At 47.6% G+C, this 27,181-nt stretch overlaps 1 protein-coding gene and 2 pseudogenes across 1 annotated transcript; 1 reads left to right on the top strand and 2 right to left on the bottom strand.

Annotated features, from left to right (window-relative positions):
- Window positions 1–51: 51 nt before the first annotated feature.
- On the bottom strand, window positions 52–18,610 carry LOC140406667 (uncharacterized). Its single transcript, XM_072494669.1, is given in 5 exon segments — window positions 52–2,204; window positions 9,067–9,246; window positions 9,248–9,344; window positions 9,346–10,198; window positions 18,470–18,610. Coding segments are annotated over 4 exon segments (2,079 nt in total). The 5' UTR covers window positions 10,089–10,198; window positions 18,470–18,610; the 3' UTR covers window positions 52–1,145.
- Window positions 18,611–18,711: 101 nt separating this feature from the next.
- LOC140406672 (uncharacterized) overlaps window positions 18,712–27,181 on the bottom strand; it is a 16,058-nt pseudogene continuing 7,588 nt past the window's right edge.
- Window positions 23,582–27,181, top strand: part of LOC140406671 (uncharacterized) — a 17,882-nt pseudogene continuing 14,282 nt past the window's right edge.

Below are 27,181 nucleotides of genomic sequence, written 5' to 3'. Positions count from 1 at the left end.
TTTAGCAGCACTTTGCGATTACTAAAACTCAGTAGGAATTTAAGTTAAAACTTCTCAGGTGCAAATAAGTATCTGGTTTATTTGTCGCTATTGATTACAATTGAGAGTCATTTAAAGTCTTATTCTCTAATAAGTCCAGCTAACATAGGACTCAGAGTGACAATCTGTAGACAATTCAACTTTCAAACAATCACAGAAATGATTTTCTTGTTTAGGCAAACAGCTCGCAATAACTTCAAAAGTCAAAGTCAGAAAGTGAAATATGAAAAAAACAGAGAGACAGCGAATAGTTAAGTCAAAGTATAGATTGATTCCGGAAAGAGAGATGGCCGAAAATCCATCACGGTTATACCAAATCATATCAGACTTTAGCCATCTATCTACACCCCAATGTAATTCTAATTGGTTTGGATTAACATCAAATGAGTTTGATTTGAGGGTTAGTTGTCACTCATTAATAGGCAACATTAACCTAAAATGTATTCTTGTATGAGCTTATGGAATGCGATTCGGCTTCCTTATCGCAAGCTGCTTGAACTGGATACATGCTGAGGACAATAGCGCCTTTAGGTTACTGTGCTGTTGTCACGGAGCTTGCCCTGTCCTTGGTCACTTTATCTTGCAAATGTATTTGTTAGCTGAATAAGAATGCTGTTTTAATCTATCTGTTTCTGTGTCATGTTGAAGCTATGTTTTGAAATGCTGAATGTGTGTTTTGAATTGACCTGAGGTTATGAGTGAGTTTTAAAATGGTATTTAATAGACGAGGGAGCTCAGTGCTAAATAGCTATCTTTTACCTATAGAAAATAGCTGGCTTCCACACGCTCCCACGTATGGGTGACACAGTGGTTAGCACTGTTGCTTCACAGCTCCAGGATCCCAGGTTTGATTCCCGGCTTAGGTCACTGTCTGTGTGGAGTCTGCACGTTGTCCCCGTGTCTGTGTGGGTTTCCTCCGGATGCTCCGGTTTCCACAGTCCAAAGATGTGCAAGTTAGATGGATTGGCGATGCTAAATTGCCCTTAGTGTCCAAAAGGGTTAGGTGGGGTTATGAGTTAGGTTGGAGATATGGGCTTAAGTAAGGTGCTCTTTGCAAGGGCCGGTGCACTCGATGGGCCAAATGTCCTCCTTCTGCACTGTAAATGCTATGATTCTGTTTCAGTGTGAACTCGCTGGTGTTTCAGCAGATTCTGTTTACTTGTAAATCTTTTTTCACAGTCAGAACATTTAAAAGGTTTCTGATCAGTGTGAACAAGTTGGTGTCTAGTCAGGTCGGATGACTGAGTGAATTTCTTCTCACACACGGGGCAAGTGTACGGTCTCTCCCCAGTGTGAACTCGCTGGTGTTTCAAAAGCTGGGATGACTCAGTGAATCCCTTCCCACACACAGAGCAGGTGAACGGCCTCTCCCCAGTGTGAGTGCGTTGATGTATCATTAAACACCTTTGACTTTTAAAGCTCTTCTCACAGTCAGAACATTGAAAAGGTCTCTTATCTGTGTGAACACGTTGGTGTGTCCGGAGGTTCGATGACTGAGTGAATCCTTTCCCACACGCGGAGCAGGTGAATGGCTTCTCTCCAGTGTGTTGGCGTTGATGGAACAGTAAATCATTTCTGCTTTTAAAGCTCTTTTCACAGTCAGCACATTTAAACGGTCTCTGGTCAGAGTGGACCTGATGGTGAGTCCGGAGGTTTGATGAAGCATTAAATCCCTTCCCACACACAGAGCAGGTGAATGGCCATTCCCCAGTGTGAGTGCGTTGATGTAACAGTAAGTCCTTTCTGCTTTTAAAGCTCTTCTCACAGTCAGCACATTTAAAAGGTCTCTGATCAGTATGAACAAGTTGGTGTCTCAGGAGTTCGGATGACTGAGTGAATCCCTTCCTACACACAGAGCAGGAGAACGGCCTCTCCCCAGTGTGAGTGCGTTGATGTATCAGTAAATCCTTTCTGCTTTTAAAGTTCTTCTCACAGTCAGCACATTTAAACGGTCTCTGGTCAGTATGAACATGCTGGTGTGTGATGAGGTTGGATAACGTAGTGGATCCCTTCCCACACATGGAGCAGGTGAACGGCCTTTCCCCAGTGTGAATACGTCGATGAGTTTCCAATTCAGATGGGTAATTGAATCCCATCCTACAGTCCCCACATTTCCACGGTTTCTCCATCGTTATCGACAAGTTATCAGGTGCAGGTGGGATGCAGATTTGAGGTCACTATCAGATCAGCCGTGATGTTATTAAATGGTGGAACAGGCTCACGGGGCTGAATGTCCAATTGCTGCTTCTTGATTCCTTTGGTGCGAATGTCCTTACGCCTCTCGAACTTGGATCATCAGTTGAAGCCTGAGTAAGGTGTCTCTCTGGTGTAAATGCTGAAATTTAATTTCATGCTATGTGATTGGTTAAAGCTCAGTTCCAGCTAACGTTGGAAAATTACTTAGATGTCTGTGTCTCGGTGCTTTTCCAATCAAAGTGATTTTTGAAATATTTTCCCAAAGACAAAACAGACAAACATTTCTTCTTCCACGTTGAAAGGCCAGTCCTGATGAATCAAGTGACTCTGTCAGATCTCAACATGATGCTTGCATCTGCAAATATTCTGTAAAAGGAGATTACATTGAAATATTGTGAATATATAAGACACAAACAGGCCATTCTGTCACAGATTCTGCTGCTGTCAATACTCGGCACTCATCTTCGACTGTCACACCTATCAAATCTCAGCCTGTCAGCTGATTTTTGATTCCATTTTCTCATGTGCTTGTCCCGTTGCCTTTTGAAAACATCTCAGCACTTTCCTCAACTCCTTCCCATGGTAATGAGTTGCACATTCTAAACCTGTGCGTAAGTACATTTGCCCGTATTGCTCCCTTGGATTTATTCGTAACTATCTTGTATTTATGACAAATTCTGAACAGTCAATTCTAGTTTATCGAGAACATATTTTCCTCAAAGTTGTAAATCCCCGTCCCACACACTCTCCCTCCTCCCTGGGCTGAAATCCAACCCCATCTCACCATCTGCACCACTTCTTTCCTCCACTCCCAGTTTTCTCCCTCCCTCTCCGCTGCCTGGGTTCAGTTCTCCAGCTCCTGTCTGCAGACTGACAATAAAACCAATGGGTCTTATTGGGGGTTTGGGGCCTCCAGCGGGTGATTGTGAATCCTCCCCGCCCACCTGCCAGGGTTTCCTTCCTTGCCAGAGATCAGAGTCCTCATTGATTTGAGTGCAAAGTGGAAGCTCTTATTTATTGTGCCCCTCCCCCATCCTCTGATGTGAACCATCCTCCAGTGTCTGAAGCAGGATGGTGCCCGTTAACCTGGGCCTGTTCCCGGGAGGGAGGGAGAAGCTCCGCAGCTGCAAACCAGGGAGCTGACAATGATTGTGAAGGGTTTGATCCAGCTCACAATGCCCGGGGACTGATTGACAGCAGGTGCAGACCAATGGGAAAAGGGGGTGGAGCTAGCAGACCGATGGAAAGCGGCGAGTCCTCCAACCAATCAGAGTGAATGGGAGGCGGAGCAAAGCCGGGGCTCTCGCTCCTTCCGCATACACCCTGCCACCCGGGCCTGTCTCGGCGAAAAGCCCGAGCAGCTGTCGCCGGTTCAACTGCCGTATCCGAGCTTCGTAATCAGAGCTTGGGGCCTACGTTTATCGAAAATCCCGACCCACCTGCCGGCTCCATCCCTCCCTCATGACTCAGCGAGCGGGATCTGCCTGTCTGAGAATTCCCACCCTACCGCCTGAATCCTGAGCTGTCATCAGCACCGCGCATGCTTCAGCTGACATGGCGACCGGGGCTCAGCCCCGCCTCTCATTCACTCCGATTGGTTGGAGGACCAGCTGCTCAGCTTGGTCTTCAACACCCACCCACCTCTTCCTATAGGTCCAGAGCTACCGTCAATCATTTCCCGGGCACGACGCTGGTCGCGGCCAGGAGGTTTCACTGAAACCAGGTGGAGACTCCAAACCCCAATAAGAAGTGAAATATCAAACATATTCATACCTTTACTTATACAAATTTGTTAAAAAGATACAGAAAGAGCCCGGGTTTTCATCGAGCGGGGGGACAGCTGCGGCCTGCTCCCGGTGACAGGCCTGAGTTAACGGCCGCCGTCTTTATTGAGGCTGCAAACCCGAGAGTTTGTTGTGAAACCAATGGGATGTAAAACAGGAGGTCAGGGTTACAGTCAACAACAACAACTTCTATTTATATAACACCTTTAACATCATAAATCATCCCAGTCAACCTCACAGGAACATTATGAGACAAAGTGAGACACCCAGACACAAAAGGAGATATTAGGACAGGTGACCAAAAACTTGGACAAAGAGGTGAGTTTTAAAGAGTCTTAAAGGAGGAAAATGAGGTGGAGTCAGAGAGTAATTATAATCGAGAGTGTACAAGAGTCCAGGATCAGATTTGCAGATATCTCAGGAGACTGTGGGGCTGGAGGAGGTTGCAGAGACAGGGAGAGATGAGGCCATGGAGGGGTTTGAAAACAAGGGTGAGAATTGACTGGGAGCCAGTACAAACAGGGAGCACACAGATGTTAGTGTAAAAAAAACTTGCTGTGAATTAAGATTTTTGGATGGTTTGAAGTTTACAGAGCTAGAATGTGGGAGAGCAGCCACGTGTGTAATGGAATAGTCGAGTCTGAAAGTGACGGTGGCATGACCAATGTTTTCAGCACCAGGTGCACAGAGACAAGAAAGAGGCCGGATGGTGTAATGCAAGTGAAACAGGCGGTCTGAGTGATGGCACAGACACGAGGTCAGAAGCTCATCTTGGGGTCAAATGTGAAACCAAGGTTACAAAGAGACTGACTTGATCTTAGACTATGGCCAGGGAGAGGGATGGAGTCCATACGCCAGGAATGGAAATTGAACAGAGATCAAAAAGAGTGGCTTCAATCTTCTCCATATTTTCTTGAAGTTAATAAGTCAGGGAGCGAACAAGAAACCAGGGTGATTCAGATTAATATCTGTCACAAGTCACGAAGGAAGTGAAATATCAAACATATTCATACCTTTACGTGTATAAATTTGTTGAAAAGATACAGAAAGAATTATGACACTTTATTTGGATTTCAGCCCAGAGAGAAGGGAGAGTTTGTGGGATGGGGGTTTAAAACTCAGATCCTGCGCGGACCAGCTCGCAGATGTGCTCTCGGACATGTTCAACCTCTCCCTACTCCATCCTCACCTGCTTCAAGAAGACCACCATAATACTGGTGCCAGGAGAGTGATAGAGAACCTAGTGGAGTGGTGTAATAACAATATTCTCTCCTTGAATATCAGCAAAACTAAAGAGCTTGTCATTGACTTCAGGAAGCAAAGGGCAGCACGGTAGCATAGCGGTTAGCGCAATTGCTTCACAGCTCCAGGGTCCCAGGTTCGATTCCCGGCTGGGTCACTGTCTGTGCGGAGTCTGCACATTCTCCCCGTGTGTGCGTGGGTTTCCTCCGGGTGCTCCGGTATCCTCCCACAGTCCAAAGATGTGCAGGTTAGGTGGATTGGCCATGCTAAATTGCCCTTAGTGTTGGTTGAGTGGGGTTACTGAGTTATGGGGATAGGGTGGTGTGGGCTTGGGTAGGGTGCTCTTTCCAAGAGCCGGTGCAGACTCAATGGGCCGAATGGCCTCCTTCTGCACTGTAAATTCTATGAAATACTGTACACACCCCTGTCTGCATTAATGGGGCCGAGGTGGAGATGGTTAGCAGCTTCTAATTTCTAGGTCTGCAACCAACAATCTGTCCTGGTCCACCCACATCGACGCTGCGACAAAGAAAGCACAACAGCGCCAATACTTCCTGAGGAAACTAAGGAAATGTGGCATGTCCACAGTGACTCTAACCAACTTTTACAGGTGCAGCATAGAAAGCATCCTATCTGGCTGTATCACAGCCTGGTATGGCAACTAATTGACCCAAGACCGTAAGAAATTACAAAGAGTCGTGAACAGAGCCCAGAATATAGAACATAGAACAGAACATTACAGCGCAGTACAGGCCCTTCGGCCCTCGATGTTGCGCCGACCTGTGAAACCACTCTAAAGCCCATCTACACTATTCCCTTATCGTCCATATGTCTATCCAATGACCATTTGAATGCCCTTAGTGTTGGCGAGTCCACTACTGTTGCAGGCAAGGCATTCCACGCCCTTACTACTCTGAGTAAAGAACCTACCTCTGACATCTGTCATATCTATCTCCCCTCAATTTAAAGCTATGTCCCCTCATGCTAGATATCACCATCCGAGGAAGAAGGCTCTCACTGTCCACCCTATCCAATCCTCTGATCATCTTGTATGCCTCAATTAAGTCACCTCTTAACCTTCTCTTTAACCAAAACAGCCTTGAGTCCCTCAGCCTTCCCTCATAAGACCTTCCCTCCATACCAGGCAATCTCCTCTGCACCCTTTCCAATGCTTCCACATCCTTCCTATAATGCGGCGACCAGAATTGCACACAATACTCCAAATGCGGCCGCACCAGAGTTTTGTACAGCTGCAACATGACCTCATGGCTTCGAAACTCAATCCCTCTACCAATAAAAGCTAACACACCGTACGCCTGCTTAACAACCCTCTCAACCTGGGTGGCAACTTTCAGGGATCTATGTACATGGACACCGAGATCTCTCTGCTCACCACACTGCCAAGAATCTTACCATTAGCCCAGTATTCTGTCTTCCTCTTATTCCTTCCAAAATGAATCACCTCACACTTTTCTGCATTAAACTCCATTTGCCACCTCTCAGCCCAGTGCTGCAGCTTATCTATGTCCCCCTGTAACTTGTAACATCCGTCCGCACTGTCCACAACTCCACCAACTTTAGTGTCATCTGCAAATTTACTCACCCATCCTTCTACGCCCTCCGCCAGGTCATTTATAAAAATGACAAACAGCAGTAGCCCCAAAATAGATCCTTGTGGTACACCACTAGTAACTGGACTCCAGTCTGAACATTTCCCATCAACCACCACCCTTTGTCTTCTTCCAGCTAGCCAATTTCTGATCCAAACTGCTAAATCACCCTGAATCCCATGCCTCTGTATTTTCTGCAGTAGCCTACCGTGGGGAACCTTATCAAACGCCTCCCATCCATTGACTCTGTCTACACCTCCCGCTGCCTTGGAAAGCGGGCAGCATAATCAAAGACCCCTCCCACCCAGCTTATTCACTCTTCCAACCTCTTCCAGCTTCTTCCCTGCTGTTACCAGACTCCTAAATCACCTTCTTATAGACTGATCCGATCTCTTCACACATCTTCTCTACTGAGTAGTACTGCACCCCTGTATGCTTCACCCAATGCCTGTGCCTATGTATTTACATTGTGTATTTATGTATGCCTTAAGTTTTTTCATGTATGGAATGATCTGTCTGAATCGTACGCAGAACAATATTTTTCACTGTACCTTGGTACAGGTGACCATAAACAAATCCAATGCAATCCTTCAACCAGGGAATGGTGAGAATGTGGAACTCACTGGCACAGGGACTGGATGAAGGGAACAATTTAGATGTAATGAAGGGGAAACTAGACAAACACAAGAGGGAGAAGGGAATAGAGGATGACAATGAGAGATTTAGATGTGGAGAGATGGGAGGGTGGCTCCTTTGGAGCAGAAACACTGAGCTGGACTGGTTGTGTCCAGTGGCTTGTTTCTGTGTCTTGTCTCCTGTGTAACTTCAGTCCTGAAGGTCTGGTTCTAACTTTTAGACAATGCCACCTATTCCTAGACTGTCAAACCTGCAGCGGGAATTTATATTTGCCCTCTGTTCATTTAAAGTGTTGATTCTGCTGTTACTGTCACTGTTAATCACACCCAGAACTGAACCATCTTCATTCTGACAATTGGGGTTTATTTTGAATCTCTGTAACTGAGCTGGGCTAGAGTTTAACATCTTGTTATTTGTGAAATAAATCAGCTTTGTCTCAAACACACTGTGTCAAGTCCTTGATTTCTCCAGGGGAAAAGGAAATTAACTGATGTCCTGTCAACGACTGTTCTATTTTTGGACCATTTCTCCTTTCAGATTTATACCTTTGGTTACTTTCCATGTACAAGTCCTAGCTCCCCATACCTTCCAGAGTGTCTCTCCCAGCCTTCACATCCAGGGAAGCTTTCGGTGTTAAAAACAGAAAATGCTGGAAATAATAATCCAAATTTTCCCAACTGCCAGTTGATTTTGTCCCAGACAATTGGCTTCAACTTTCCCCAACATTGATGTGAAGCTGATTGGATGTAATTACTGTGCTTGAGAACAGGGATGTAACAGTTACAATATGTCAGTCCTTTGGAACCACTGCTCTATAAGGAGCATTGGAAGCACTGGATGTGGGAAAAGCAGTTTGATAATTTAGTAACAGTGGAGGAATGGATGGGGATGGGGGTGAGGCAGAGCTGGGTGTTGTCAGTGTACATGTGAAAACTAACACGGTGCTTTTGGATGACATCACCTAGTGACAGCGTGCAGAAGAGAAATAGGAGGGGCCGAGGATAGATCCTTGGGGGGACACCGAGTCCACAAACTTTAGAGAGGAAAGGGAGGTTGTAGATGGGGCATTAGATTTCAAGGATGGTGGGATCAAAGGTTAATTTTTAGGCTGTGTGACAACGGTGGATTTCAAGGTAAGAGGAACAGTATCAAGAGACAGAGCGGTGTGTTAATATCGGCTAAAATGAGCAAACTGGATGTTCAGCAGTTTCGTGAGAATCGGGTGAAAGGAACAAAAGGCAAGTCTCACGGACAAGATGAGCTCTGAGCGGGCATGATGGGATAGCTGAAAAAGAGGGGAAAGATGTGAGTTCAGAACTTGGACAAGAAAGGACTTTAGAGGCAGCTTTACTGAGTGGTTTGGTGGAAGGGAGAGGAGCAGAATCAACTGATCGGATTGTTTCACTGGGTGGGATTTTCTGGCACTTCCTGTCCTGCCAAAGGCCAACCCCATATAACTGGGCTGGTGTTTATTAACAGCAGCAGAAACAGACTCAAATGTATCATCTTCAGTCTTTCATGTGATTTACAGGAAAATCCAATCACTGTAATCATTTGTGACCTCGCTGGTGTCTCAGCAGATGGGATGACTGAGTGAATCCCTTCCCACACTTGGAGCAGGAGAACGGCTTCTCCCCGGTGTGAATGCGCTGGTGTTTCAGCAGGTTAGGTGAATGATTGAATCCCTTCCCACAGTCCGAGCAGATGAGCGGCCTCTCCCCAGTGTGAATTCTCTGGTGTACGGGTGAGTAATGATGATTTCCTGAACCCAGTCCCACAGTGGGAGCACCTGAACGGTCTCTCCTCAGTGTGAACACGTTGATGGGTCACCAGAGCTTTTAAAGCACTTCCCGCAGTCCACACATTTAAATGGTCTCTCGTCAGAGTGAACCCGTTGATGGGATGTCAGTTCCACAGAACTTTTAAAGCACTTCTCACAGATCAAGCATTTAAAAGGTCTCTCCTCAGTGTGAACCCGTTGGTGTTTCAGCAGGTGCGATGACTGAGTGAATCCTTTCCCACACAAAGAGCAGGTAAATGGCTTCTCCCCAGTGTGAATTTGCTGGTGTTTCAGCAGGCCGGAAAACTGAGTGAATCCGTTCCCACACTCGGAGCAAGTAAATGATCTCTCTCCAGTGTGAACTCGCTGATGTGCCAACAGGTGGGATGACTGAATAAATCCCTTCCCACACACACAGCAAGTAAATGGCCTCTCCCCAGCATGACCACGCTGGTGTCTTAACAGGTTGGATAACTGAGTGAATCCCTTCCCACACTCGGAACATGTAAATGGTCTCTCCCCATTATGATCTCTCTGGTGTTTTAGCAGGCTGGATGACTGAGTAAATCCCTTCCCACACTGAGGGCAAGTGAACGGTCTCTCCCCGGTGTGACTGCGTCGATGGGTTTCTAGGTCAGATGGGTAACTAAATGCCTTCCCATAGTCCCCACATGTCCACGGATTCTCCCCAGTGTGACTGCGCTTGTGCCTCGAAAGGCCAGAAGATCGACTGAAGCCTCGACCACACGCAGAACACGTGTACGGTTTCTCCCCACTGTGAACAGTGCTTTTTCCTTCCATGTTCAAATTCTGACGATATTCAAGTTCTGATAAATTATACGACTCTCGTCAGATCCTGCTGTGGTGTTTGGTTTCAATTTCCCAACTTCAAATCCTCCCCTTCTAATGACCTGTGAAATTGATTTAAAACAAAAAAGGGAGTGAGAGAGAACCCACAAAAACACAAAGGCAGGTTGTGAAATGGAGCTGAATGAATCTGGTCATTTGTGGGGCCGGCACTGGGAAAAAGTGACCATGAAAACTGCTGGATTGTCATAAAAACCCAACTGGGTCACTAATGTCCTTCAGGGAAGGGAATCTGCCTCCTTGTCTGGACCTACACAGACCCGGACCCCTATTTGAGGAGAGAACAAGACAGAGGGAGCGAAAGGGGAGTAGTGGGAGAGTTGAGGTTGTGGGGGGGCGGAGGACACAGGTGGTGAGAGAAACTCATCCAGAATTTTCACAGAATCTCCCAAACCCTCAACCTCCACCTCCTAGGACCAACATCGCAGGTAAATATGAACACCATCACCTCTTAAGTATCCTCCCAAGTCACACACCGTCATGACTTGTCTGACTTCCAGTACTGGATAAACAGAAATGTTATACATTGGAAAGACCAAAGCCATTCAGTCCCTGCTACTCCTTGGCCACAGGCTCCATCTCTCTCCCTGGTAACTGGCTGAGTCGCAAAGTGATTGTTCACAAGCATCGCAACGTATTTTACCCCAAGATGTGTTTTCAACTACATAGTCACATTATCACCAACAACCTCTCTTTCAACTTCAGTGTCAGCTCATCCACTGCTGAACCCATCATCCATTCCTTTGTTACTTCTGGATTTAACTATCCTAACAACACCCCCTCCCACATTTAACCTCCCTGTAATCTTGAGGTCATCCACATCTAGCTCTGCGGTCCACATGCTTACTCACACCAAGTCTTGTTCATCCGGCACCCTGAGCTCACTGACCAACAAAGGCTCCTGGTTAAGAAATGTCAATTTAAAAAAAAATTATCATTTAATAAATGTAAACGACTTCCGGGTGCGGCGATGACCAGCTGAGTCGCACGTTTCGGCAGCTCCCTGTGAAACGGACCTTTGGGCTCTTGATAGGAGCCCCAACGGCAATTTTAACGGCTAAAAACACCGTGCGGTAAACCAGGAGGGTGTTCCCCCTGGACACGGATGGAAAAAGGAGAGGAAAGTGGCCGGATTGCAGCGGATCCTTTGGAACAACGGCAAGGAAGGCAAGCAAAAACCAAGATGGCGTCGGAAGGTGGCAGTTTCATATGGGGCCCTGAACAACAAGAGTTCTTGAAATGCTGCGTGGAGGAGATAAAAAAGGAAATGAAGAAAGAGTTGTTGGCCCCGATACTACAGGCGATCGAAGGGCTAAAGGAGGAACAAAAGACCCAGGAGCAGGAGCTTCGGGTCGTGAAGGCGAAAGCAGCCGAGAATGAGAACGATATACAGGGCCTGGTGGTGAAGTCGGAGATACAGGAGGCACACCAGAAACGATGTGTGGAGAGGTTGGAGGCACTGGAAAACAATGCAAGGAGGAACAACCTGAGGATTCTTGGCCTTCCTGAAGGTGTGGAGGGGGCGGACGTCGGGGCATATGTGAGCACGATGCTGCATTCGTTAATGGGAGCGGAGGCCCCGACGGGTCCGTTGGAGGTGGAGGGAGCGTACCGAGTTATGGTGCGAGGATCGAGAGCAGGAGAAACTCCCAGAGCCATAGTGGTGAGATTCCTCCGTTTTAAGGATAGAGAAATGGTCCTTAGATGGGCGAAGAAAACTCGGTGCAGTAAATGGGAGAACGCGGTGATCCGCGTTTATCAAGACTGGAGTGCGGAGGTGGCGAGAAGGGGGGCGAGCTTTAATCGGGCCAAGGCGGTACTTCACAAAAGGAAGATAAAATTTGGAATGCTGCAACCGGCAAGACTGTGGGTCACATATCAAGGGAGGCACCACTACATTGAGACGGCGGATGAAGCGTGGACTTTTATTGTAGAAGAAAAACTGGAATGAGTGGATTATGAAAAAGAACGTTTGGACAAAGTGGTGGGGCGAATGGGGGGGGGGCAAAGAGGGGTTTTATGTTCTAATCCTGCGGTATGGTAACTTTTCTTTCTCCCACAGGTGGTGATGGGGGAGGTGGGGAGGGAGAGGAGATGGGGCGTTGGCCATGGGAGGCGGGGCCGAGGGAGAGGCGCGGGCTTGGTTCCCGCGCTCTGATAATTATGGCGGGAATAGAGAAGCAGGAAGGAGGGGGCGTCGCACAGTGCGAGCCGAGGTCACGGGGGGAAGCCGAGGTCAGCCAGAGTTTGCTGACTTCTGGGAGCAACATGGGGGGAGTAATTACGCTAGCGGGGGGTCTAGCGGGGGGGGGGGGGTGGGAGGGGGGAATTACTGGGTTGCTGCTGCTGGGGAAAGGGGGGAGTGGGTACGGGAGAGGATGGGCGGGGGGGCACCGCTTGGGGGAGATACAGCTGCGTGGGAACTGGGTGAGAAGCTGGAAAAAGATGATGGCTAACCGGCAAGGGGGGGGGGTGGTGGGAAGCCCCCCAACTCGGCTGATCACGTGGAACGTGAGAGGGCTCAACGGGCCGATAAAGAGGGCACGAGTACTCGCACACCTTAAGAAACTTAAAGCAGATGTGGTTATGTTACAGGAAACGCACCTGAAACTGATAGACCAGGTTAGGCTGCGTAAAGGATGGGTGGGGCAGGTGTTCCATTCAGGGCTGGATGCGAAAAACAGGGGGGTGGCTATATTAGTGGGGAAGCGGGTAATGTTCGAGGCAAAGACTATAGTGGTGGATAACGGGGGCAGATACGTGATGGTGAGTGGCAAATTACAGGGAGAGATGGTGGTTTTGGTAAACGTGTATGCCCCGAACTGGGATGATGCCAACTTTATGAGGCGAATGCTAGGACGCATCCCGGACCTAGAGACGGGAAAGCTGATAATGGGGGGAGATTTTAACACGGTGTTGGAACCAAGGCTGGATAGGTCGAAGTCCAGGACTGGTAGGAGGCCGGCAGCAGCCAAGGTGCTTAAGGATTTTATGGAGCAGATGGGAGGTGTGGACCCGTGGAGATTCAGTAGACCTAGGAGTAAGGAGTTCTCGTTTTTCTCCTATGTCCATAAAGTCTATTCGCGCATAGACTTTTTTGTGTTGGGTAGGGCATTGATCCTGAAGGTGAGGGGAACGGAATATACGGCTATAGCCATTTCGGATCATGCCCCACACTGGGTAGACTTGGAGATAGGGGAGGAAACAGGAGGGCGCCCACCCTGGAGAATGGACATGGGACTAATGGCGGATGAGGGGGTGTGCCTAAGGGTGAGGGATGTATTGAAAAGTACTTGGAACTCAATGACAATGGGGAGGTTCAGGTGGGAGTGGTCTGGGAGGCGTTGAAGGCGGTGGTTAGGGGGTGCTGATATCAATAAGGGCACATAAAGGGAAGCAGGAGAGTAAGGAACGGGAGCGGTTGCTGCAAGAACTTTTGAGGGTGGACAGACAATATGCGGAAGCACCGGAGGAGGGACTGTACAGGGAAAGGCAAAGGCTGCATGTGGAATTTGACTTGCTGACTACAGGCACTGCAGAGGCACAATGGAGGAAGGCGCAGGGTGTACAGTATGAATATGGGGAGAAGGCGAGCAGATTGCTGGCACACCAATTGAGGAAAAGGGGAGCAGCGAGGGAAATAGGGGGAGTGAGGGATGAGGAAGGAGAGATGGAGCGGGGGGCGGAGAGAGTGAATGAAGTGTTCAAGACATTTTATAAAAAATTGTATGAAGCTCAACCCCGGATGGGAGGGAGAGAATGATGGATTTTTTGGATCGGCTGGAAATTCCCAAGGTGGAAGAGCAGGAAAGGGTGGGACTGGGAGCACAGATCACGGTAGAAGAAGTGGTGAAAGGAATTAGGAACATGCAGACGGGAAAGGCCCCGGGACCGGACGGATTCCCAGTTGAATTTTACAGAAAGTATTTGGACTTGCTCGCCCCGGTACTGACGAGGACCTTTAACGAGGCAAAGGAAAGGGGACAACTGCCCCCGACTATGTCTGAAGCAACGATATCGCTTCTCTTAAAGAAGGAAAAGGATCCGCTACAATGCGGGTCCTACAGACCAATTTCCCTCCTAAATGTGGATGCCAAGGTCCTGGCCAAGGTAATGGCAATGAGAATAGAGGAATGTGTCCCGGGGGTGGTTCACGAGGACCAAACTGGGTTTGTGAAGGGGAGACAGCTGAACACGAATATACGGAGGCTGTTAGGGGTAATGATGATGGCCCCACCAGAGGGTGAAACGGAGATAGTAGTGGCGATGGATGCCGAGAAAGCATTTGATAGAGTGGAATGGGATTATCTGTGGGAGGTGTTGAGGAGATTTGGTTTTGGAGAGGGGTATGTTAGATGGGTGCAGCTGTTGTATAGGGCCCCAGTGGCGAGTGTGGTCACGAATGGACGGGGATCGGCATATTTTCGGCTCCATAGAGGGACAAGGCAGGGATGTCCTCTGTCCCCATTACTGTTTGCACTGGCGATTGAGCCCCTGGCGATAGCGCTGAGAGGTTCCAAGAGATGGAGGGGAATACTTAGGGGAGGAGAAGAACACTGGGTATCTTTATATGCGGATGATCTGCTACTATATGTGGCGGATCCGGCGGAGGGGATGCCAGAAATAATGCGGATACTTGGGGAGTTTGGGGATTTTTCAGGGTATAAATTGAACATGGGGAAGAGTGAGCTGTTTGTGGTGCATCCAGGGGAGCAGAGTAGAGAAATAGAAGACCTACCGTTGAGGAAGGTAACAAGAGACTTTCGTTACCTGGGGATCCAGATAGCTAAGAATTGGGGCACATTGCACAGGCTAAATTTAACGCGGTTGGTAGAACAGATGGAGGAAGATTTCAAGAGATGGGATATGGTAGCACTGTCAATGGCAGGGAGGGTGCAGGCGGTTAAGATGGTGGTCCTCCCGAGATTCCTCTTTGTGTTTCAGTGCCTCCCGGTGGTGATCACGAAGGCTTTTTTTAAAAGGATAGAAAAGAGCATCATGGGTTTTGTTTGGGCCGGGAAGACTCCGAGAGTGAGGAAGGGATTCTTACAGCGTAGTAGGGATAGGGGGGGGCTGGCATTACCGAGCCTAAGTGAGTATTATTGGGCCGCTAATATTTCAATGGTGAGTAAGTGGATGGGAGAGGAGGAGGGAGCGGCGTGGAAGAGATTAGAGAGGGCGTCCTGTAGGGGGACCAGCCTGCAGGCTATGGTGACAGCCCCATTGCCGTTCTCACCGAGGAACTACACCACGAGCCCGGTGGTGGTAGCTACACTGAAGATTTGGGGACAGTGGAGACGACATAGGGGAAAGACCGGAGCATTGGGGGGGTCCCCGATAAGAAACAACCATAGGTTTGCCCCGGGGGGAATGGATGGGGGATATGGAATGTGGCAAAGAGCAGGAATAACGCAACTGAAAGATCTATTTGTGGACGGGAAGTTCGCAAGTCTGGGAGCGCTGACCGAGAAATATGGGTTGCCCCAAGGGAATGCATTCAGGTACATGCAATTGAGGGCTTTTGCGAGGCAACAGGTGAGGGAATTCCCGCAGCTCCCGACACAAGAGGTGCAGGACAGAGTCATCTCAAAGAAATGGGTGGGGGATGGTAAGGTGTCGGATATATATAGGGAAATGAGGGACGAAGGGGAGACTATGGTGGACGAACTAAAAGGGAAATGGGAAGAAGAGCTAGGGGAGGAGATCGAGGAGGGGCTGTGGGCAGATGCCCTAAACAGGGTAAACTCGTAGTCCTCGTGCGCCAGGCTAAGCCTGATTCAGTTTAAGGTATTACACAGGGCACATATGACTGGAACACGGCTCAGTAAATTTTTTGGGGTGGAGGATAGGTGTGCGAGGTGCTCGAGAAGCCCAGCGAATCATACCCATATGTTTTGGTCATGCCCGGCACTACAGGGGTTTTGGATGGGGGTGACAAAGGTGCTTTCAAAAGTAGTAGGAGTCCGGGTCGAACCAAGCTGGGGGTTGGCTATATTTGGGGTTGCACAAGAGCCGGGAGTGCAGGAGGCGAGAGAGGCCGATGTTTTGGCCTTTGCGTCCCTAGTAGCCCGGCGCAGGATATTGCTAATGTGGAAAGAAGCCAAGCCCCCGGGGGTGGAGACCTGGATAAATGACATGGCGGGGTTTATAAAGCTAGAGCGGATTAAGTTCGTCCTAAGGGGGTCGGCTCAAGGGTTCACCAGGCGGTGGCAACCGTTCGTCGAATACCTCGCAGAAAGATAGACGGAATGGGAAAAAGAAGGCAGCAGCAGCAGCCCAGGATCAGGGGGGGGGGGGGGCGGGGGAGGGGTGGGGGGGGGGGGGGGGAGAGGAGGAACCAGAAGGACTATCAGGGTTGTTAATATATACTGTATAGTATGTATAGGTCGTTGCTACAGATAATTATATATTGGACTGTTAAATTATATTTTTGGAGAGTGTTACTTGTGACAAGGCAGTTGCCAATTAGGGCTAGTTTTCATTTTTGTTATTTATTATTTATTCATTTTTTGTTTATAAAATAGGTCATTGTTATTTGTGTTGTTATAATATTGTGTAAAGGATGCACAATGTACTGTGTTGGTTGACCAAAAATTTTCAATAAAATATTTAATAAAAAAAAAAGAGAAGGTGATGGCTAGTCGACACGGGAGGGGGGCAGGTAGCCCCCTCGTGAGGCTGATCACGTGGAACGGGAGAGGCCTGAATGGACCGATTAAAAGGGCTTCCTTGACCTTGTTACTTATAACAATGAATACAGTATGAATACAGTATGAACAAGATTGATTTTTAAAACTAAAAATGACTCCCCAGGCCTCCCTACATTTTCCCACATTGCAACAGTGACTCCACTTCAAAAGTACTCCATGGGCTGCAAAATGCTTTGGGAAGTCCTGCGGTCGTGAGAGGTGTAATAGAAATGCATTTTTTTTCAATTGGCCACAAATTTGCATATGGTACATTTAGTCATTAATAAAGATTCATGTTTTAATTTTATAAAATGACCATGTCTTTGACACCATGTTGAAATCCAAACACACTTTCTCCTGAATTATTTGTTTGAAAACAGTGAAGTTTTGTGATTTGGAATCCGCTGCCTGCATTGCGAGACTGTTTTCCAAAAGAAAGGAAATGAAAATTGCAGGGAAAAGGGATTAACTGGGTAGCTCTTTCTTTTTTTTAAAAAATATGTTTTATTGAAATTTTTTTTCCCAAACAACAATTTTTCCCCTCTTACAAAGCAAACGCAACAATAACAATACAGAAATTTTTAACAATACACAAGTAACAAAACCCCTTTATCTTTGACCTAAACTAAACCCCCCCCCCCCCCCCTCCCCCTGGGTTGCTGCTGCTGGTCATCTGTCTTCCCTCTAACGTTCCCCTAGGTAGTCGAGAAATGGCTGCCACCGCCTGGTGAACCCTTGAGCCGATCCTCTCAGGGCAAACTTTATCTGCTCCAGTTTAATGAACCCCGCCATATCATTTACCCAGGCCTCCAGTCCGGGGGGTTTCGCCTCCTTCCACATGAGTAGGATCCTGCGCCGGGCTACTAGGGACGCAAAGGCCACAACGTCAGCCTCTTTCGCCTCCTGCACTCCCGGCTCTTCCGCAACTCCAAATAGAGCTAACCCCCAGCCTGGTTTGACCCGGGCCTTCACCACCCGCGAAATCACTCCCGTCACTCCCTTCCAATACCCTTCCAGTGCCGGGCACGCCCAAAACATGTGTGCGTGGTTTGCCGGGCTCCCGCCACACCTCCCACATTTGTCCTCCACTCCAAAGAACCTGCTCAATCTTGCTCCCGTTATGTGTGCTCTATGTAGCACCTTAAATTGAATCAGGCTAAGCCTGGCGCATGAGGAAGAGGAATTTACCCTGCTTAGGGCATCAGCCCACATACCCTCCTCTATCTCCTCCCCTAGTTCTTCTTCCCACTTTCCTTTTAGTTCGCCCACCGACTCCTCCCCCTCTTCCCTCATCTCTCGGTAAATCTCTGACACCTTGCCCTCTCCGACCCACACCCCTGAAAGCACCCTGTCCTGTATCCCCTGTGTCGGGAGCAACGGAAATTCCCTCACCTGTTGTCTAGTACACGCCCTCACCTGCATATATCTCAAGAAATTTCCCCGGGCTGGGTAGCTCTTTCAAACAGGCAGCATGATCAGGATGGGCAGAATGGCCACCTCCTAACCTCTTCGTTTTGTCTGCCTCTCAAGTGAGTGGTAATGACCTGGAATACACGCCCCATGAGTGTGGGAGAAACAGAGATGATGGAATAATTTAGAAAGGACACTTGTGGAAAATACACTTACCAGGATGGAACAGGAAAATGGAACTCACTGAATTGTTCTCGCGGAACCAGCAGGAACGTGATGGGCTAAATGAGTGGAAATGTGGATTCCCAGGCTCAAAGAGTATCAGCCCCCTGGAAGCAAAGTCATGAAACCGGCCAGTCCAGCAGAAATAAACTCTCTGATCCTCCCTCTTCACCAACTGTCAGAAAGAACACGGTTCAGTCCTGAATGTGATTAACAGCAGAATCCAGCCAATGGAATCACTTGTGAACTCGCCAGTGTCTCAGCAGGTTGGATAATTGAGTGAATCCCTTCCCACACACTGAGCAGGTGAATGGCTTCTCCCCAGTGTGAACAAGTTGGTGTCTCTGTAGGGCAGATGGATCGCTGAATCCCTTCCCACATTCGGGGCAGGTGAATGGCCTCTCCCCGGTGTGAACGCGTTGGTGAACAATCAAGTTGCAAGACTGACTGAATCCCTTCCCACATGCAGAGCAGGTGAATGGCCTCTCCCCGGTGTGAACTCGCTGGTGTGTCTGCAGGTGTGATGAATTCCTGAATCCCTTGCCACAGTCAGAGCAGGTGAATGGCCTCTCCCCAGTGTGAACCCGCCGGTGTGTCAGCAGGTGTGATGAATCCCTGAATCCCTTCCCACACTCAGAGCAGGTGAACGGCCTTTTCTTGGTGTGCACATGCTGATGTTTTCGCAGGGTGGATGAATCACTGAATCCCTTTCCACAGACAGAGCAGGTAAACGGTCTCTCTCCAGTGTGAATGCGTCGATGGGTTTCAAGAGCAGACGGGAACAGAAATCCCTTCCCACAGTCCTTACATTTCCACAGTTTCTCCATCATGTGGGTGTCCTTGTGTCTCTCCAGGTTTGACAATCAGTTGCAGCATTGTCCACACATGGAACATGTGTATGGTTTCTCCTCGCTGTGAATGGTGTGATATTTCTTCAGGCTATGTAACTGGTTAAAGTTTTTTCCACAGTCAGTTCACTGGAACACTCTCGTTCGAGCGTGTGTGTGTCTCGGTGCTTTTCCAGTCACTGATGATTAAAATCTTTTGACACAGAAACATTTTGCACTCTAGATTCAAAATCTGATGATATTCAGCTCTCAATGAATCGATTGGCTGTGTCAGATCGCGGCATGACATTTGTTTTTAGATTTGTGTCTGAAAATCCTTCCCTTCTGATATCCTGTAAAAATAGTTTTTCCAAAAGTCATCACTGTAAATCCAGGATAAAAATTCAGAACAGATAATTTTAGTTTCTATGGAAAATTCTTTCCTTTCTTTTCCCCCAAAAGTTGTCAATCACCGTCTCACACACTCTCTGTTCATTCTCACTCTGCTGTACCTAATATACACACTTCCAATTCTCAAGGTGCCATTTATCTAGATTCATGCTCACTACTTCCTTTTCAGCACACAGGGATCTGAAAATCTTCATGCAAGTAGTTGGTCTAAATTTATAAGTGCATTTTAGTGGGCTCAAGAATGTGTGAGATATTACTTCATTAGATACACAGAGGTGGTTTGAAGGCGACATTTATTTTGGCAGTGAGTGATCATTATATGGAACTCACCGTCTCCGAGGGTGTTGGAAGAGGAGTTGATCAAAAATTCAAAAATGGATATTCAAGGAAATAAACCTACAGATGAATGGGGATATAGAGGGGGAATGGGACTGATGAGATTTTCTGCACAGAGTCAGCATGGACTTGAGGGGCTGAATGGACTCCTTCTCTACTGTACTAACTGGCTGGAAATATGTAATGTAGCTTTGGTACTATCTTACAGAATAGAAATAATTATAAATTAACTTTACTGCATAGCCATAAATAATATATTTAATATGTACCATACAAGAACTAGACATATTAATGTTGCTACAATCTCCGTAGGGACCAATAACCTGAAAATAAACACATTTCCAGAGAACCCCAACTGTCCAAAGATTCGCAGGTTAGGTAGATTGGCTGTGTGAAAAATACTCCTTCAGTGTCCAAAGATTTGCAGGTTAGGTGGATTGGCCATGCTATAATTGCCTCTTGGTGTGCAAAGACGTGCATGTTAGGTGGATTGACCATGTTACAATTACCCCTTGGTGTCTAAGGATATAATAATAATAATAGCTTATTGTCACAAGTAGGCTTCAATGAAGTTACTGTGAAAAGCCCCTAGTCGCCACATTCCGGCACCTGTTTGGGGGGGGGGGGGCCGGTACAGGAATTGAACCTGCGCTGCTGGCATTGTTCTGCATTACAAGCCAGCTACTTAGCCCACTGTGCTAATGCAGGCTAACTGAGGTTACGGAGATAAGACCTAAGTAGGGTACTCTTTCAGAGGGTCAGTGCAGACTCGATAGGTCGAATAGCCTCCATCTGCACTGTTGGACTTCCATGGATTAAATTGCAGGATAAGGATTCACTTTAAAAAAAAAAATCAAACAAATAATAAACCAAATAAATAAAACCGGCCTCCCCGAACAGCCGCTGGAATGTGGCAACCAGGGGCTTTTCACAGTAACTTCATTGAAGCCTACTTGTGACAATAAGCAAAGGGCAGCACGATAGCACAATTGCTTCACAGCTCCAGGGTCCCAGGTTCGATTCCGGCTTGGGTCACTGTCTGTGCGGAGTCTGCACATCCTCCCCGTGTGTGCGTGGGTTTCCTCCGGGGCTCCGGTTTCCTCCCACAGTCCAAAGATGTGCAGGTTAGGTGGATTGGCCATGATAAATTGCCCTTAGTGTCCAAAATTGCCCTTAGTGTTGGGTGGGGTTACTGGGTTATGGGGATAGGGTGGAGGTGTAACCTTGGGTAGGGTGCTCTTTCCAAGAGCCAGTGCAGACTCGATGGGCTGAATGGCCTCCTTCTGCACTGTAAATTCTATGATAAATTCTATGAAACTTTATCAATGTCACAAGTAGGCTTACACTAACACTGCAATGAAGTTGCTGTGAAAATCTCCCCAGTCGCCACACTCCAGCGTCTGTTCGGGTACAGAGGGAGAACTCAGGATGTCCAATTCACCTAACAAGCACGTTTTTGGGACTTGTGGGAGGAAACCGGAGGACCTGGAGGAAACCTATGCAGACACGGGGAGAAAGTGCTGACTCTGCACAGACAGTGACCCAAGCCGGGAATCGAATCCAGATCCCTGGCGCTGTGAAGCAGCAGTGTTAACGTGCTGCCCACGTGAATCAACATAAATGAATCATGTATTAATCATACCGGTACCAAAGAAGAACCAGGCAACGTGCCTCAATGACTACCGACCAGTGGCCCTGACTTCAGTCGTAATGGAGTGCTTCGAGAGGTTGATCATGAAGCGCATCACCTCCATACTCCCAGAACACCTTGATCCACTGCAATTCGCATACCACTGCAACCGGTCCACATCAGACACCATTTCCCTGGCCCTATACTCATCCCTAGAGCATCTCGAAAACAAGGACTCCTACATTAGACTCCTATTTATTGACTACAACTCCGCCTTCAACACCATAATCCCAGCCAAGCTCATATCAAAGCTCCAAAACCTAGGGCTTGGCTCCTCACTCTGCAACTGGATCCTCGATTTTCTGACCAACAGACCACAATCAGTAAGAATGAACAACAACACCTCCTCCACAATAGTCCTGAACACCGGCGCCCCGCAAGGCTGCGTACTTAGCCCCCTACTCTACTCCCTGTACACACACGACTGCGTGGCAAAACTTGGTTCCAACTCCATCTACACGTTTGCTGACGATACGACCATAGTGGGCCGGATCTCGAATAACGATGAGTCCGAATACAGGGGGGAGATAGAGAACCTAGTGGAGTGGTGTAGCGACAACAATCTCTCCCTCAATGCCAGCAAAACTAAAGAGCTGGTAATTGGCTTCAGGAAGCAAAGTACTGTACACCCCTGTCAGCATCAACAGGTGGAGATGGAGATGGTTAGCAGTTTCAAGTTAGCAGAGATGGTTAGATGGAGGTGGAGGTGGAGATGGTTAGCAGTTTCAAATTCCTAGGGGTGCACATCTCCAAAACTCTGTCCTGGTCCACCCACGTCGACGCTACCACCAAGAAAGCACAACAGCGCCTATACTTCCTCAGGAAACTAAGGAAATTCAGCATGTCCACATTGACTCTTACCAACTTTTACAGATGCACCATAGAAAGCATCCTATCAGGCTGCATCACAGCCTGGTATGGCAACTGCTCGGCCCAGGACCGCAAGAAACTTCAGAGAGTCGTGAACACCGCCCAGTCCATCACACAAACCTGCCTCCCATCCATTGACTCCATCTACACCTCCCGCTGCCTGGAGAAAGCGGGCAGTATAATCAAAGATCCCTCCCACCGGGCTTACCCACTCTTCCAACTTCTTCCATCGGGCAGGAGATACAGAAGTCTGAGAACACGCACGAACAGACTCAAAAACAGCTTCTTCCCCACTGTCACCAGACTCCTAAATGACCCTCTTATGGACTGATTTCATGAACACTACACCCTGTATGCTTCATCCGATGCCAGTGCTTTTGTAGTTACATTGTATATGTTGTGTTGCCCTATTATGTATTTTCTTTTATTCCCTTTTCTTCTCATGTACTTAATGATCTGTTGAGCTGCTCGCAGAAAAATACTTTTCACTGTACCTCGGTACATGTGACAATAAACAAATCCAATCCAAACAATATTGGAATACAAAGGGATCAGGGCTTATGGGGAGAGGCCAGGAGAATGGGAATGAGAAATTTATCAGCCATGATTGAATGATGGAGCAACTTGATGGACCAAATGGTCTAATACTGCTCCTATATCCAATGGTCTTATGAATAGCCAGGATAAATTTGACTTTAAATATCTCAGACAATAAAAACAGGTTCCACAAAATCACAGCATTTTCCCCTCAGCAGATTTGTCTCTAATTCGAGTTCCAGAGTCCCACAACTCTGTATTTCCCAGAGGGAGAATGAAAGTATTTTACTCACAGATGTTGAACAGAGGCGGACGCTTTAGCCTGTGTGTGAAGCTAAAAAAAACCAATGCTGTGCTGTTTCAAATCAAGCTGCAGGACTGCGAAGAAAATGATGGGAAGACATTTTGCAAAGTCCCCTCCCTCAGCTGTAGGCCCAGCGCGCAAGCGCAGAACGGGAATTGCTTCCCCATTGTCTTCATGCAAGGAATTGACCAATGGGAGGAGCTGAGTGAACGGAAGCACTCTGAACACCCAGCCAATCAGACCGCGGGCTTTGTGCCAATGACTGCAAGCAGCTTCCTCGATTGTGTGAATATGGGGCTTGTGAAGCTGCTCATTGCAGCCCAGCAAAGCTGCTGCTGCTCCATCTCTGAATGAAGATTGAGATTCACACAGACTAAAACCTCCAAATGTAACATTTGTGAGTAAAACACTTTCTCTTCCCATTTTTATTTATTTTCCAATTCTAGGCTTCAATTGTTGACTTGCAGGAACTGGAGGGAAAGGAAGTGAATCCAGGGAGGTTGCAGACTCCAGAAAGGTTGGCCCAGGTATCTTCCTCTCTTAAGGGGCTTGTTTAGCACAGGGCTAAATCGCTGGCTTTGAAAGCAGACCAAGGCAGGCCAGCAGCACGGTTCAATTCCCGTACCAGTCTCCCCGAACAGGTGCCGGAATGTGGCGACTAGGGGCTTTTCACAGTAACTTCATTTTAAGCCTACTTGTGACAATAAGCGATTTTCATTTTCAAAACACTAACTCCATTTTCTCCCTCACATTGGCATATTTATTTGTCTGGCCAAAAATGCGGTCTCTTTCCTAATGTTCACAATTAAGAGTGGTTTCCCCTTGAGATGGCTGACATTTAAGGGGACAATGAATTAATATTGGACAGAGATATACCTGGTGTTGTTATGTGGTACATATTTGATATATTATTTATGGTTCTGTCATAAAATCATTTATTTCCACTTTTAAAATATAGTTCTGTATATCTTTACAATCCTCACAATACAGAGGAGATCAAACAGCAACTCCACTCTTTGCTGAGCCACCCAGTCACTTGCATTCCCCCTATATTACTGTACTCGTGCAAGTTTATTTCCTTCAAGTATCCATCAAATTTCATGTGGAAACAGATGATTAAAACCACTCACTGTATAAATAGTGTTCTTTCGCATATCCTCTGACACCGCAGCATAATTAAGAAATTGAGTCTAGCATATTACACATTTTTAAACAGTTACATGTACACATAATACATATATTCCAGGAGACTGCGTAGAGTAGAAACTGTTGAGCAGTATGAATCAATCGTTCATGAGAATTGTTTGGGTGAATATTAGGTACAGCACAGTGATAATGGAGAGAATGTGTCTGGGTTGATATTTGAGGAATGATATATGAAAGAAGGATTCGCAGAAACTAGAATTTTTCACAGAATTTACAGTGCAGAAGGAGGCCATTCGTCCCATCGAGTCTGCACCAGCTCTTGGAAAGAGCACCCTACCCAAGCCCACACCACCCTATCCCCATAACCCAGTCACCTCATTCAACTAGCACTAAGGGCAATTTTGGACATTAAGGGCAATTTAGCATGGCCAATCCACCTAACCAGCACATCTTTGGACTGTGGGAGGAAACCGGTGCACCCGGAGGAAACCCACGCACACACGGGGAGAACGTGCAGACTCCACACAGACAGTGACCCAGCCGGGAATCGAAACTGGGACCCTGGAGCTGTAAAGCATTTGTGCTAACCACTATGCTACCGTGCTGCCCTAAATTTTTGATTTTCTATTTCTATCTTGTACTGATAGCAATGACTTTTGTGTTCTCCGTTTACAGGATTATAGAAGGGAAGAATTTGCAGACAGAAATCTCAAAAGGATTTTAAACATCAGTGTGACCGGAAAAGCACGAGACACACACAGGCCTGAGTGAGAGTGTTCCAGTGAACTGACAGTGGAATGAGCTTTAACCAGTAACACAGCTTGCATAAGCCTTGCTCGGGGAAACCATACATTTGCTTTGTGTGTGGGCGAGGCTTCAACTGATCAACCTCGAGAGACAAGGACACCCGCACCATGGGGAAACTGTGGAAATGCCGTGACTGTGAGAAGGGATTCAGATCCCCATCAGAGTTGGAGATTCATCGACGCAGCCACACTGGGGAGAGGCCATTCACCTGCTCCGAGTGTGGGAAGAGCTTCACTAATTCATCCAACTTATTGAAACACAAACGAGTTCACACCAGTGAGAGACCGTTCACCTGTTCTGACTGTGGGAAGGGATTCAAATCTCGATCAGAGCTAGAGATTCATCAACGCAGTCATACTGGAGAGAGGCCATTTACCTGCTCCGAGTGTGGTAAGGGATTCGCTCATTCATCCAATCTCCTGATGCACAAGCGTGTTCACACTGGGGAGAAGCCATTCTCCTGCTCTGTGTGTGGGAAGGGATTCAGCGATTCATCCACCCTGCGGAAACACCACCGAGTTCACACTGGGGAGAGGCCATTCACCTGCTCTGAATGTGGGAAGGGATTCACTTGATCATCCAACCTGGTGGCTCACCAGCAAGTTCACAATGGGGAGAGTCTGTTCACTTGCTCAGAGTGTGGGAAGGGATTTAGTAATTCATTCAACTTACTGATACACCAGCGAGTTCACACTGGGGAGAGGCCGTTTACTTGCACCGTCTGTGGGAAGAAATTCACTCATTCTTCCTCTGTACGGACGCATCAGCGAGTTCACACTGGGGAGAGGCCATTCACTTGCACTCTGTGTGGGAAACGATTCACTCAGTCAGCCAGCCTGCTGGCACACCATGTCACTCACACCAATGAGAGACCTTTCAAATGCTCGAACTGCGAGAGTTGCTTCAAAATAGCTGCTGATCTGAGGGTCCACCAGCGCATTCACACCGAGGAGAGACCATTCAGCTGCTCTCACTGCATAAAAACATTTAGAACGTCATCCAGTCTTCGAAAACACCAACGAATTCACACCGGGGAGAGGCCGTACAACTGCTCTCTGTGTGGGAAAAGATTTAATGATTCATCCGCCCTGTTGACTCACCAGCGAGTTCACACCGGGGAGAGGCCATTCACCTGCTCTCAGTGTGGGAAGGGATTCACTCGATCATCCCACCTGCTGACACACCAGCAGATTCACACTGGGGAGAGGCTGTTCACCTGCTCTCAGTGTGGGAAGGGATTCAGTAATTCATTCAACTTGCGAACACACCAGCGAGTCCACACTGGGCAGAGACCATTCACCTGCTCTGTGTGTGGGAAGGGATTCATTCAATCATCTCACCTGAAGACACATCAGCGAGTTCACAAGTAATTACAGGGGTTGGGTTCTACTATTTTTGCTGCTGTTAATCCAGGACTGAACCATGTTCATTCTGACAGTTGAGTGTGAGGTCAGAGGGTTTCTTTCAGCTGGACTGGCCGGTCTCACTACTCTGCTTCCAGTGGGCTGATGTTTATGGAGCCTGATAGAGCACGTTTCCATGGAAAGTATCCACAAATGTTAATGAAGGACATTTATTTTATCCTGGATAGTAATATTAATTTTTAGTTTTTATTTTAACAACCATTGCAGGTAGCTTGAAAATAAATACATTTGTCTGTTGCATTGAGTCTACAAACCAGGGCCAGGCCGGTCAGGTCAATTGGTCTGTGTCAGTATTTATGCTCCACGGGCAGCACGGTGGCGCAGTGGTAGCACTGCTGCCTCATGGCGCCGAGG

Source organism: Scyliorhinus torazame, unplaced genomic scaffold (assembly GCF_047496885.1).
Source record: "Scyliorhinus torazame isolate Kashiwa2021f unplaced genomic scaffold, sScyTor2.1 scaffold_789, whole genome shotgun sequence".
Classification (NCBI taxonomy): domain Eukaryota; kingdom Metazoa; phylum Chordata; class Chondrichthyes; order Carcharhiniformes; family Scyliorhinidae; genus Scyliorhinus; species Scyliorhinus torazame.
Note: the sequence above shows the minus strand (reverse complement) of the source record. Positions and strands in the feature narration are given on the sequence as shown.